Source organism: Mus pahari, chromosome 11 (genome assembly GCF_900095145.1).
Source record: "Mus pahari chromosome 11, PAHARI_EIJ_v1.1, whole genome shotgun sequence".
Taxonomy (NCBI): domain Eukaryota; kingdom Metazoa; phylum Chordata; class Mammalia; order Rodentia; family Muridae; genus Mus; species Mus pahari.
In genome coordinates, this window is record NC_034600.1 from 66,781,421 (window position 1) to 66,794,812 (window position 13,392).

Consider the following 13,392-nt stretch of genomic DNA (forward strand, 5'->3'; position numbering starts at 1 on the left):
ATATATATATATATATATATATATATATATATATATGACAAAATAGTAAAAGAGATCATTAATTTGAGAACGGGGTGAAAATGAGTGAATTTTAAGAATAGAGAGAAAATGATGAGGAAAGAAATGCAACCACTTACCTATGAATTCTCAAAAATAAATTAAATGAAAAAAATAAAGACAAATGTGGCTAAGAAACCTTTAAAGTAAAAAGTTTTTATTAAGGGATTTAACTCGAATTGTCACTAGTGAAGAAATGTGAAATTACTAATATTGCTGCAGATCTGATTTTGGCAGCTGGGCACTCGAATGAAAAAGACTGTAACCTTAGATGTATACACAGAGAGAAAAATCTAGGACACATGAAACTTCTAAATTCATGGAGGAGGAAAGAACCCAGGAAGGCTAATTGATTATCAGAGAAGCAAGTGGGAGCCAAGAGTAGTAAATGATCTTGAGAAAGCCATTAGAAGAGACAAATTAAAGACAGAGATTTGTATCAAGAAATTAAATGCTGCCAAGAAAACAGACAAACATAAGAAATGCCATTCTTTCTTGGGAGAAGAGTTTAGCAGAATCAGAATTAGAAAACTAAAGGAAAAGGTTTCTTGACCTAAAATTGTCCAAGTGCAATACTGGGTTCAAAGAAGACTAATATTCCAATTAAGGTAAACTCTGATGGAAGCACACTGTGATAATGTGGCTAAGTGTGGTGAAAATCCATTTCTTCCAGGGGCAGTGGAGATAGAGAAAAGAGAATTGGAGTTCAGCCTGAATCCAAAAAGCAAACCCAAACAAGTAAAAGCGTAATCCTGCAGAATTCATTTTTCTCATTATCCTTAATGAAACTCATCGTTTTCCAGTGAGGCACTTAGAGGATTACCACCCTGAAATTAAGTGGCAAAGCACTGTGGGATAAAAAAAAAATTCCTAGATTTTTGGAGATCTTGGAAGACATTTTAAATGGAAAAACAACGATGTTGGGGTGCAGATTATCTTGCTAGTAACAGTGTACATAGCTGTTCATGTTACCTTAGAGGTTTTTGAGTAGTGATATGTGAAAAAAAAAGTGCATGTCTAAAAGGTGGATCTGCAGTAATATTGACATTAACATGGAAATTTTAAGCTATCATTCTTTTTGACCCATACTGGAGAACTTGTCCTTTCATTATTAAGCTGAATAAATGTTAGAATAATTTTTGTGAAATTTCATTTTGCATAAATTATTAGCCTCAGGCATTTTCAGATGGATTAATGTATAGTGGGTTTCTTGGAGGGTTGATTATTTATACCTCCATTATAGAACTGATATGGCTTAGGTTTCAAAGACTTGCCAAATTTTTTTCAATTGCGAGAAACAGAAAAATCTCAAGTCCTAAATAGCACATGGCACAGGATTTATGGCCGTAAATCATCACAGTGATTAGACGATAAGAATTGTTAAGATTTACTCAAGAACATTCATTTCTGTGTAGCTTCTTGTGTGTATTTCTCCAGCCAAGAGTCCCAAAAGTGTTGGAAGAACTTTATTAGATTCTGCCATCTGCAAACTAGGACTCAACAAAGGAGCCTTTCTTAGCAGGTCCCAGCAAGCCTCCTCATGGTTTAACTAATGTGAAATGCAATACATACACAAGTCCTAAACAATCAATGTTAGCCAGGAAAAGGACAAGGGGAGTTAGGTTAATTATACTTGGGCCAATTGACTTCACCAGTTTCAATGTGGGGAAGATGTAATGGAGGTATTAATGTATGATTTCATTCATGAGCAGTTTACAATATTAGCTAAAATTCACTTTGAGGATAAATATCTGTAAAAATTACATTATTAGTTCAGTAAAGATTGGGGGTATAAATCTGTCTATGAAAATTACATCATTATTAGAATTACACCAGACTTCTCACCATCATTATTTTAGTAATGATTGAAAGGTGACAAATATATTTAATTTTTTACTTTGGTTTATACATACACATATATTCTTGATTATGCATGCACATTAAACATAATAATTTAGATACTCATAACTGAACAGGGTGAAGAATAGATGATAGATGACTGACAGATGAATACCAAGAATACCACTTTGGCATTAGTCATGACTAAATCATCAACCAAAAAATATTGTTACATATGTTTGAAGTTATTAAGTGAAATCTAAATTATCTAAATTATCACATAGTTTAGTACATGGTAATTTCTCTAAATGTGATTGAGTTAAAAGTAATTTTTTTCTCTCTGTTAAGAATATGATGCCACGATGGAATAAAATACAAAATCCTTTCGATTCTGAGAGTTTCTAAGTAAATGTGATTCGAATTCACACATTTCATCATAATTTCTGCTGAGTTTCCTGAGAGTATCTGTGAAAATACTTTCAGGTGGTATTAGGTATAAAAGAGGCAACGTTGTACCATCACTGTAAATTGGAGTTCAGTGTGCTCTTGCGGGAAGCATTTCTATTTGCATTGGTATTCATGGAATAGAGTTCTTGGCATAAAGATATGAGATGAAGTGCTCATAAAAATGGATTCACTTATCCATCAATGTAATCTTGGATCAAGAGGTGTAAATATGTATAGTCTAAAATATTTAGTTCAAATGTAGCAAGAAATTTTACAACCTTAAAGTGCTTCTGCGTCCTTGGAGCAAATAAAGAATTATGAGTTGATGTCAAATCATAAATGGTACTGAGTTTACTTTGTAGCCAGGATGAGTTTTGTCAGTGTGAGAAGCAAAGGAAAGAAAAACTGATAGCCCCAATCACTGAATTGTGGTCCAAGGGAAAATTACTAACACTCTGGGAGGATAAAATGGCAGATGTCTTTGCTAGTCTATCTTAATAGTTGATTATCCTAGGCAGACTTAATCAAGGTACAAATTCTCTAGCATCTTCAAGAGTATGGTTTCTTCCTGCACTCATGGCTCAGGCAATATCCTTGGAATGTAAGACAGAAAAATTGCAAGATCCAGAGGACCAGGAAGTCACCGATGAGATTGTGCTATCTAGGGGTTACAGGGATCAGCAGGCATTAAATGCCAACATCATGGTTGCCTAAATAAGACTTGAATAAATTAAAAAAAAATAACTTGATATTTCAATGTAAATGGGGAGAATCTCATGAGATCCCATGCTTAGGTAAAGACCTAGAGACAAATATTATCTATTGAGAGTGGAATAATTAGTCGTCCACAGGCATAATTCCCTTTATTTGTTATCCAAGAAGGAAGGGTCAGTCCTGGCAGCAGGTAGATACATCAAATATGTTTATTCATCAACATGCATATCTAACAACAAATAGTTACTGGTTTGGGAAGAGAGAAGATCTGATAGGGAAGGAATAAAATAAAGGGAAAAATAGTGAAGTGATAGAATTATATCTTAATTGAATTAAAAAATTAAAAAATAAATGTGGAAAGGTTTTTCTAGGTTACATATATTAAGTCACATTTTTAACCATTCATAAGAGTATAACATTTAAACTAGTTTTATTTTAAAAATATTAACAACTGAAAAATACGAACATGATTCATGGTACTGTTACATGTTTTGGAATTGACACCCTATGAGTGATATGTTAGTTTATTATTTTTAAACATACACTTAAATAGTGCTTATTTTTATTATATAAAAAAATCTGGATGCCTTTTTCTTCAGTTTTTGCTCTACTCTTTGTCCCTTCATTTCCTTTTGACAGGAGGAATTCTGGATTAATATTTTTGAGGTGGGTGGGTGGCCCCATCCCTCAACTAGGAGCCATGCCTAGCCACTGGATATGGTCTCTAGAGGTTCTCTCTCCCTTTGTTGAGTATTTTGGCTAAAATTCTCCATGTTGGGTCCTGGGAACTTCTTGGGTCCCTGGCATCTGGAACTTTCTAATGGCTAACCATCCCCCACTACCCCTCCATCCAGAAACTGTCCCACCTAGGCATCCCACACAACTGCTGACACCAAACCCAGACACAATTGCTGATGCCAAGACATGCTTACTGACTGGAGTCCAGTTCATCTGTTCCCTGAGAAGCTGTGCCAGAGCTCAACCAATACAGATGTGGATGGACACAGCCAAACATTTGACTGAGTGCTGGGACCTCAAAGGGGAATTTAGGCCAAGGACTATGGGAGCAGAAAGGGTTTGCAACCTCATAAGAAGAACAGTATCAACCAACCAGACCCCTCCAAGCTCCCAGTGACTAAACCACCATTCAAAGAGTGCACAGGGGTAACCAGCTGTGCTACATCCACTCCAGTAGTGACTGCTGTGACAGGCTTAGAAACCTGGAAGCAGACCCCAGGCAAAGAGTTTCACGGAAACTAGCCTCCTGGAACCTTGGCATTCCCATAGCATGTATATTCAAAATCTGTCCCCGCATTAGTCTGGTGTATGGATCCGCGTGCTCTCTTTTAGGATTGTTTTATTATAAGTGCCTTTAAGGATTGATTTTGACATATAGCTAAGCCTATGCCATTGTTCCAATGTCCTAGAAAGTCTTTGAGCCAACCCTAAGCTTGGAATTCAGTGAGAAAGTTACCTATTCAGTAACATTCAAATTTACCTCTAGTAGAAACAGTAAAAATAATCAGGCATTACAATTTTGAATAAGAGCTAGAAAGCTCAGGGCTAGTCTACATAGTAATTACTTAGAACAATAGCCGAGTAACACCCATACCCAGGAATGCACAATGGCCTAGGAAATAGGTGGGTTGTGGTAGTATTATTCAGGAAAGGGTTAGTAGAACTGAATTTCCTGGTGCAGGCTTTTCACTAGGTCCAGAGGAATAGCATAATCAGGTATTTACTAAAGGACTCCTGGTGGTGGGTTAACAATAGACTAGCATTGCATCGGAGCATTCACCTGGCTCCTGTGTTAAGCTGATCTTAATTAAGGGTTGTTCCTATTCTCAGTTGTAAACATGGCCTGGCTTCCTCTATCTTTTTATGTATGCATTTTCTTTGTTTTGTGTCAATGTACCTAGGGGATATATTCGCCTAGCTTTCTTGTTTTTCTTCTGTATTAAAAGTCTGGTGGATTTCTGAGTTCGAGACCAGCCTGGTCTACAGAGTGAGTTCCAGGACAGCCATGGCTACACAGAGAAACCCTGTCTCGAAAAACAAAAAAAAACCAACCAAACAAACAAAAAACAAAAACAGAAAACAACCAAACAAACAAACAAACAAAAGTCTGGTGTCTGCTTGGAAAAAATATATTCAAATACACACTTTCTCTGTATCCATGTCTATTTATCACCTGTACCAACTCCTTGCTCACCTATAACTGGAACCCCTGATTTCTTCCATGGATTGAGGGAGGCCAACTGGTCCATGGCACAGCTGAATATGTAGTAGAGGGTTACCTTATCTGGCATCACTGGGAGGGGAGCCTCTTGGTCCTGTGGAGGCTTGATGACCCAGGAAAGGGGAATGTTAGGCCTCTGAGGCAGGAGTGTGTGGGAGGGTGGGGGAGCACCTTCTTAGAGTCAGGGGGAGGGAGAAGGGGATGGGGAATTGTAGAGGGGAAACTGGGAAGGGGAATAACATTTGAAATGTAAATAAATAAAGTGACCAATTAAAAATAATTACAAATAAAAATTCTATTGAAATTTGTTGTCACTATTAGCTCATTTAATATCACTAGAAAATAGTTGGTGGCTACAGGAAACTGGTCTCTTCAGGTTCCATATAGCAACTATTGGGCATTTCTGCTAAGGTCACCTGCATTAACTCCTGGGAGCCTTTGTCATCGCTGGCCTCAGGGAATTCCTAAAGAATCTTCCCATCCCTGACACCTGGCAGCTGCATATTTCAATGTATTCTCTTGGCTCTCTGAGAATCTCACCTGTCTCTCCCCATGCCTGATCCTAACTCCCTGTATCCCTAGCTCTCCCTTCACCCATGGGGTCCCTCCCTCCTTCTGCATCCCCTGGATAATTCATTTCCCTTTCTATGTGAGAGTGAAGCATCCTTACTTTGGCCTTCTTTAATTTTTAACTTTGGGACTATGGGGTGTATCATGGATATTCTGAACTTTTTGGCTAATATGTACTTATCAGTGAGTACATGCCATGCATGTCCATTCAGGTCCTTGTAGGACTGTGCTATATTACTTCTACATACAGATATCCAGTCAAACCACCACCATTTGTTGACAGTGCTCTCCTTTTCCCATTGTATGGTTTTGATTTCTTTGTCAAAAATCAAGTGTCCATAGGTATGTGGGTTTATTTCTGGGTCAATTCAATTGAACTACCTGTCTGTTTCTATACCAATACCGTGCAGTTTGTATTACAATAGCTCTGTAGTACAGCTTCATGGCAGGGATGGTGATTCCTCCAGAAGTTTGTTTATTGTTCAGGGTTGTTCTGGCTATCTTAGTTTTTCTATTTGTTTGCTTGTTTCTCTTGTTTTGTTTTACCATATGAAGTTGTGAATTGTTCTTTCAAGATCTGTGAATAATTGTGCAGGAATTGTGGTGGGGAACGCATTGAACCTGTAGATTGCTTTTTGGTAAGATGTCAATTTTCACCATTTTAATCCTATTGATCCATGACCATGGGAGATCTTTTCCATCATCTGATATCTTTCTTAGTTTCTTTCTTTAAAGACTTGAAGTTTTCTTTCGCTTGCTTGATTCGAGTTATACCAAGGTATTTTATGTTATTTGTGGCTCTTGTGAAGGGTGCTGTTTCATAACTTCTTTTTTGGCTCATTTATCATTTGTGTTAAGGAAGATTACTGGTTTTCTCCTATTAATTTTATATACAGCCACTTTGCTGAGGTGTTTATCAACTGCTAAAGTTCTCTGGTAGAATTTGGGGGCGTCACTTATGTATACTATCATGTCATCTGCTAAGAGGGGTACTTTGGCATCTTCCTTTCTAATTTGTATTCACTTGATATCTTTAGTTGTCTTATTACTCTATCCAGAATTTCAAGTACTGTACTTAATAGATAGGAAAAGAGTTGTCAGCCTTGTCTTGTCCCTGATTTTAGTGGAAGTGCTTTAAATTTCTTTCCATTTAATTTGATGTTGACTGGCTATTGGCTTGCTGTATATTGACTTTATTGTGTTTGATATGTTTATATCCCTGTTTTCTCCAAGACTTATATCATGAATGAGTTTTGGAATTCTTCAATTTTCATGAATATGTAGCTTTGTTTCTGTTTTTGTTGGAGTCCAGCTTTAAACTAGGGTGATCTGTTAGGTACATGGGGTTATTTCAATCTTCTTGTATTGTTGAGGTTCACTTCATGAATGATTACATGGTCAGTTTAGGAGAAGGTTCCATGATATGCTGAGCAGAAGGTATATTCTTTTGTGTTTGGGTGAAATTATCTATAAATAACTGTTATGTCCATTTGAATCAGAACCTCTGTTAGTTTTGTTATTTCTTTGCTGGTTTCTGTCTCAATAATCTGCCCATTGGTCAGAGTGAGGTGTGGCAGTCTCCCACTATTAATGTGTTGTTCAATGTATGATTTGAGCTTTCTTACTGTTTCGTTTATAAAGGTAGCTATTCTTGCATTTGTGACATAGATATTGAGACCCAAATTGTCTACTTGGTGAATTTTTCATTTGGTCAGTATGAAGATTCCTTCCCTTTCTGATGACTAAATATCAGAAATATAACCTCTGAAATGTTCCTGATATTGGTTGCAAAAGCATGACCTTGTTCTGTGCCAGCTTCACTTCCATTAAATCAGTGATTGCTAAGAACCAGACTTGGCATGGAGAGGGGGTTTTGAGAAAAGGGGAGTCTGCAAGCTTTGAAATGACTTGAAGTCAAATCGTGGATGCAAGCTGACAACTTGTGTTCTGTTTGCTATTCAATGAGATCTCTCCATCCATGCCATCCATGTCCTGTGTGTGTGTGTGTGTGTGTGTGTGTGTGTGTGTGTGTGTCTGTCTGTCTGTCTGTCTGTCTGTCTGTCTGTCAGTTTGCCAAGCAGTTCTCTTTTTTTTTCCAAAAATTTCTCTGGATACCTCATCTCCTGCAGAATACTTGTCCAGTCTTTTATTTTACAAATCAATCCAGTCATTTACTTCAGGTTTTCCTTGTGATTATTTTTATGTCTCAACATCCTATGACCCTATCCCTTTGATTCTTAGGAGAGATGCAGCATACATTTTTTTTTCCTTCACATTACAAAATAATTCAGAGACCTCTCTGCCTTTGATAAGGTCCCAGTGGTTAACTAGTTGGGTGGGACGCTGCCTTGAAATTGCCATTTCTTCCACACCTAGCCTTAATTTCACTCTGTACTAGGCTGACCTTAAACTCAGGAATCTGCCTGCCTTTGTATCTTTCTGACAAGCTGGCTCATAATGTAGCTTTCTCTGTTCCTTTAAATTCATGAAATTCCTCATAATTCATATTGCATTCCTATATTTTGTTTAGTTAATACAAATATATATATATATATATATATATATATATATATATATATGGAATATATGGAATACATATATGGAATATATATGGAACTCATTTATGTAGACCTCTTTCCCATAGGCTTAAGGGCTTCCCTAGTGTTTACCATTTTGCTGAGACATAGCCACACCCTCAACTCCTGGACTCTTGCTGTTTCTAATTACCATGAAGTCCTTAAGGTTAGCAGGGAGGACATCCCTGGGAGGAATGTGAAAATATGAACATTATTACACGAACAAGCCTTATACCCTCAGCAGCTATCAACATCTTTGGAGGTTCACACCAGGGCCCTATTCCAAGGGCAGGAAACACTTAGGTCTATTCCCACCAGGACCACACTGGATCTCCTGCAACTGTTTCTTAACTCGCCCAGCAAGTTCGAGACAGCCTCAGCTTTGTCACTATTCTATCCAGATTTACCTAGGCGTGGCATAGTTTTTCTCAAACATCCTCAGAGAAACAGGAAAAAAAAATCCTGATTATCAAAATATGGAAGACAAGCTTTGACATTTTGGTCAAGGAATACGCAGTTTCAGTTAGATTGAAGAAACAAATTCAAGATACCTACTGTTCAACATGATGACTGTAATTAGCGATGTGCAAATGTTTTCACAAAGTGCTAAACCAGAGTAGAAATTCAAGGACTTTGAATAGGTAGCTTAGCCTTGCTTACTTTAGACATGTTCAGAAATGTTTTATTTTCTATGGCTATTAATGTTCTTATTGTATATTTCTACGTGTATAAACACCTTGTTTTCCAAGGGCTCCTACATATAACACATTTTATCTTAAGTATAACCACAAAACAGAGCTATCCATATATTTTGAGCTATCACATCTGCATCCCTCATTGGGTCATTAGGAAAACTTTTGTCTTGTGTTTTAACACATATATTATGAAAAGATAAGAGGGAAAATTCAAAGTGAGACCTTCTAGCTAAAGGTACTGTTGAGAAAAATTAATTTACTCCTTTTCAATTATTTATTTCCATACCAGTTTCTAAGGTAGATTATTAGAACAATAATTAAGAAATGTAATCAGAGCCAGGGCAGGTGGGTTCCTGAGTTCAAGGCCAGCCTGTTTTACATTGTAAGTTCCAGGTCAGCCAGAGTATCATGCATGGTGAGACACTGTCAGAAAAAACAAACAAACAAACAAATAAACAATAAATAAATATGTATTCAGACATCTTGTCAGATTATACCAAATGAGAATTGCATGAATACTGGTAGTGATAAAATATTGATATAATGATAGTTTCTATTAGACATTACTTGCAATTTCTTGGAATTGTCTACAATTCAGCTATTAAATGATACTATATCATAATTTTTTCTTGTTTATAAAGTTTGAAATCCCAAAGGTCACCTCAAAGATAAATAAAATATATTAGATTTCTACAATGCTATTTCTTATTTAAAAAATAGTATAGTTTTTTTCTTTTTTATATAGTACAGAGAGAAGGAAGATTTATTTCTTAGTTCTGACAGTCAACTGTCTGTTTGATGTTTGTATTACTTTAAGAGAAAAGGTTTGGATCCATGTGGTATGAACTATGTATATGAAATGTTTAGTTATAAATTGATTTCTCTATATGAATGTATATTTTCTATATATTGTATTATATATGTATATTTTTATATATCATTAGACATTTCTACAGAGCATAATATGACCAACATTTTTTCTGCTTCTGAAGACTTTTGTCTGCTATCAATGTTTAATTTGTTACGATTTATGATAACTTCTTTACTTTTTTAATTTCAAACTAAGGATAGTGGTATTAAGCAAATAATTTGAAGAGTTAGTATAAAGTATTTATCAGCTATTTCATTTACACTTATTAGTAGAAAACAGTAAAAATGTCCTGTTGTTCTTAGTACCTAAATCTATGCACAATTCTCAAAAGATGAGAAAATGAAAAAAATTAATTTGTTTGGATAAAATGATTTCCTTTGCCAAAACTATGTAGTTAATTGGGAGCAGAGACAAAGAGGACCTCTTCTGCTATTGACCAGTTCAATTATTTGAGATCATTTTTGATTTCTCTGTGTCTTAATATTATATCCTAATTAAAGATTTCCTAATGCTAACAAGCTACTGTTGATTTGGAAATTGAAGTAGCAAATCACTTAGCAGCCTCTAAACCTTTTAGTTTCTCTATCGATATTTTAATCATGAAATTCAAGTACCCACAATGAGGATATGAGCTAATGTAAATGGTACTCAATGGGTTTTTTGGTATGCAAATCAATACAGATATTGTGATATCTTTCAGCTCAGTGATCTACGTACTGGAAACATGCATAGCTTTTAAAATGTATTTGAAATACATACCAACTACAACAACTGTGGTTGTCTACGTTTTAAAATTCATTCACATTTTACATTTTATAGACATACATTCCTTATACACAAAATATAAATTGGTACATAAAGTTGCATACATTAGTGGAATTCAAAGAGAATTCTCATATATGTTCCATTTAATCAAAAAATCAAGTTAACTATAATTATTTGATTCATCTCAAATGTCTGTCTTATAACTTAATGAAGCTTTCTTCTAGTTTTTTGAAGTATAAAGCACACTATTTTACTATTATGTTTACTGGTTCTGCAATAGTGCACCAGAATTTCTTCTTTCTTTGTAATTGAAACTCAGTAAGCACTGATCAAACTTTTCCTTCCTAAAACATCTCTAGACTTCCCATAACCATCCTCAATTCTTCACCTTTTTTGAGTTTGATAGTTTGGATGACATATATATGCTAGTTCATTCAGTATTTATCTTACTTCATATGGCTTATTTCACTTAACACAATGAATTCTAAGACTTTGTGTTCCTTCAATTACAGGTTTCCAGGATTTTACCTAGATTCTTGGTATCACACTTTGTTTACGTACTGTGTTCTCTTTTCCATTCACTAGTTAATGATTACTTGGGTTCTTTCCAAATCTTGGTTCATGACAGTAGGACTTTTTTGGAGCAAAAGTGTGCATTTCTCTTCAACATACTATTTTTTCTCTGCAAGCATACCAATTCACAGTAAACTTACCACATCACAGGGTTCTGTTACATTTTCATTTTTTTAAAAAGAAAATTTGCACTGTTAGAGTGAAATGGTACTAACATTGTTGCCAGTGGTTTTGAAGTGTTCTCCTTTTTTGCCTTCTTTGCTTATACTTCTAATCAATCTTTATACATTTTCAATCTTTATAGCCATTCTTCCTGGATTGAGAGCATGTCCCATGTGGCTTGGAGTTAAAAGAATACAATATTTTGATTATGCCATTTAAGGAGTCTTTAGGAACATCTGTAGTTACAGCATTCATAGAACAGTCAGATTACAAAGGAATACAAGATCCCCAAACCAGCAAATATGACTTGTCTCTGTAAAGGCAAATGACATTGTGTTATTTTTCAGGTGCGTATGTGCTCCAGGTGAAGGCCACAGATGCAGATGATCCTACCTATGGGAACAGTGCCAGAGTTGTTTACAGCATCCTTCAGGGGCAACCTTATTTCTCTATTGATCCCAAGACAGGTAAAGTTTTACATAAGCCAATATCATCACCACTCACTTAAATATTAAAATTTTAATCTGAGAATCAAGAATTACCTATTCCAAATCCAGCAATAAATTGTCAGTGAACCATCATCTGACAACAGAGGTGGCAATTGGATGAACGATGGATAAATGTTTTCTTTTACCGAAGTATGTGTAAATATAAATATTTGCACCTCTATTTAAACGCTCCAAATTTCTTAGCGAGGAGTGCTTATCTTATTTTTAAAATTTTAATTCTATTCTTCCGTTCACCATTCTAAAAATACATATTTTATTTGTATCATGACTGATTTCTCTATTGTGTTCAATTTTATTGTTTAAAGATGACGCAGATACATCTGTAATTTCTTTTGTTATTTGCATATGTATTATAGAGAGCTGGTTTTGAGACATATAGTAGATATGCTTGCAGTAAATATGCTTGGGTGTAAATATTTGCATCTGACTCAGCATTTGCAAACTTGATGAACCAAGAATATTGGTTCTTTTAAGTTTGGTCTTCCTAAGAAGACTCTTTTTCTTTTCTTTTCTTTTCTTTTCTTTTCTTTTCTTTTCTTTTCTTTTCTTTTCTTTTCTTTTCTTTTCTTTCCTTTCCTTTCCTTTCCTTTCCTTTCCTTTTCTCCTCTATTTTCTTTTCTTTTCTTTTCTTTCCTTCTCTTCTCTTTTCTTTTTTTCTGTTCTTTTCTTTTTCTCTTCCCTTTTCTTTTTCTTATTTTAAAAATTTATTCTTTAATCTTATATTACAGTCTGCACTTTATCCCCCTCCTTGTTGGTCCACCCTCGACTGTTCCACATCCCACATCTCCTCTCCAGAATCTCCCATGTCTACAAGAGGATGTCCCTAACCCTCTACCCCACCAGACCTTCCTACTCCCTGGGGCCCTCAAGGGTTAAGTGCATCTTCTCTGACTGAGTGCAAACCCAGCAGTCCTCTGCTGAATATGTGTTCAGGGTCTCATATCAGCTGGTGTATGTTGTCAAGGTTCTCTTAGTGTCTCTCAGTTTATCTCTCAGTGTCTAAGAGTTAGTTAGTGTCCAGGTTAGATGATATAGTGGTCTTATAGGGTCACCCTCCTTCTCAGCTTCTTCCAGCTTTTTCCTAATTCAACCACAGGGGTCACAAGCTTCTGTGCATTGGTTGGGTGTAGATATCTGCATTTGATTCTTTCAGCTGCTTCTTGGGCCTTTTAGAGGGCCGTCATGATAGGCCCCTGTTGTAAGCACACCATAGCCTCTATAATAATGTCAGGCCTTGGGGCCTTCTCCTGAGCTGGTGGGTTGGGTGTGTTTTGTGTGTTTTGTTTTGTTAAACAGTTTATAAATAAATTTTATATTTCAAAGCTGGATATAAATAAGTGGGATACTAGGTGCTTAAATATACACACATGACCAA

General features: G+C 35.8%; 1 protein-coding gene across 3 annotated transcripts in view; it reads left to right on the top strand.

Annotated features, from left to right (window-relative positions):
* The window catches only part of Cdh12 (cadherin 12), a 1,034,353-nt gene that overhangs the window by 910,775 nt on the left and 110,186 nt on the right, over window positions 1–13,392 (top strand). For all 3 annotated transcript variants that reach the window (XM_029543948.1, XM_021208389.2, XM_029543949.1), the window contains one exon: window positions 11,856–11,975. In XM_029543948.1, the coding sequence (XP_029399808.1) occupies window positions 11,856–11,975 (120 nt within the window). The remainder of the gene's footprint in view (window positions 1–11,855; window positions 11,976–13,392) is intronic.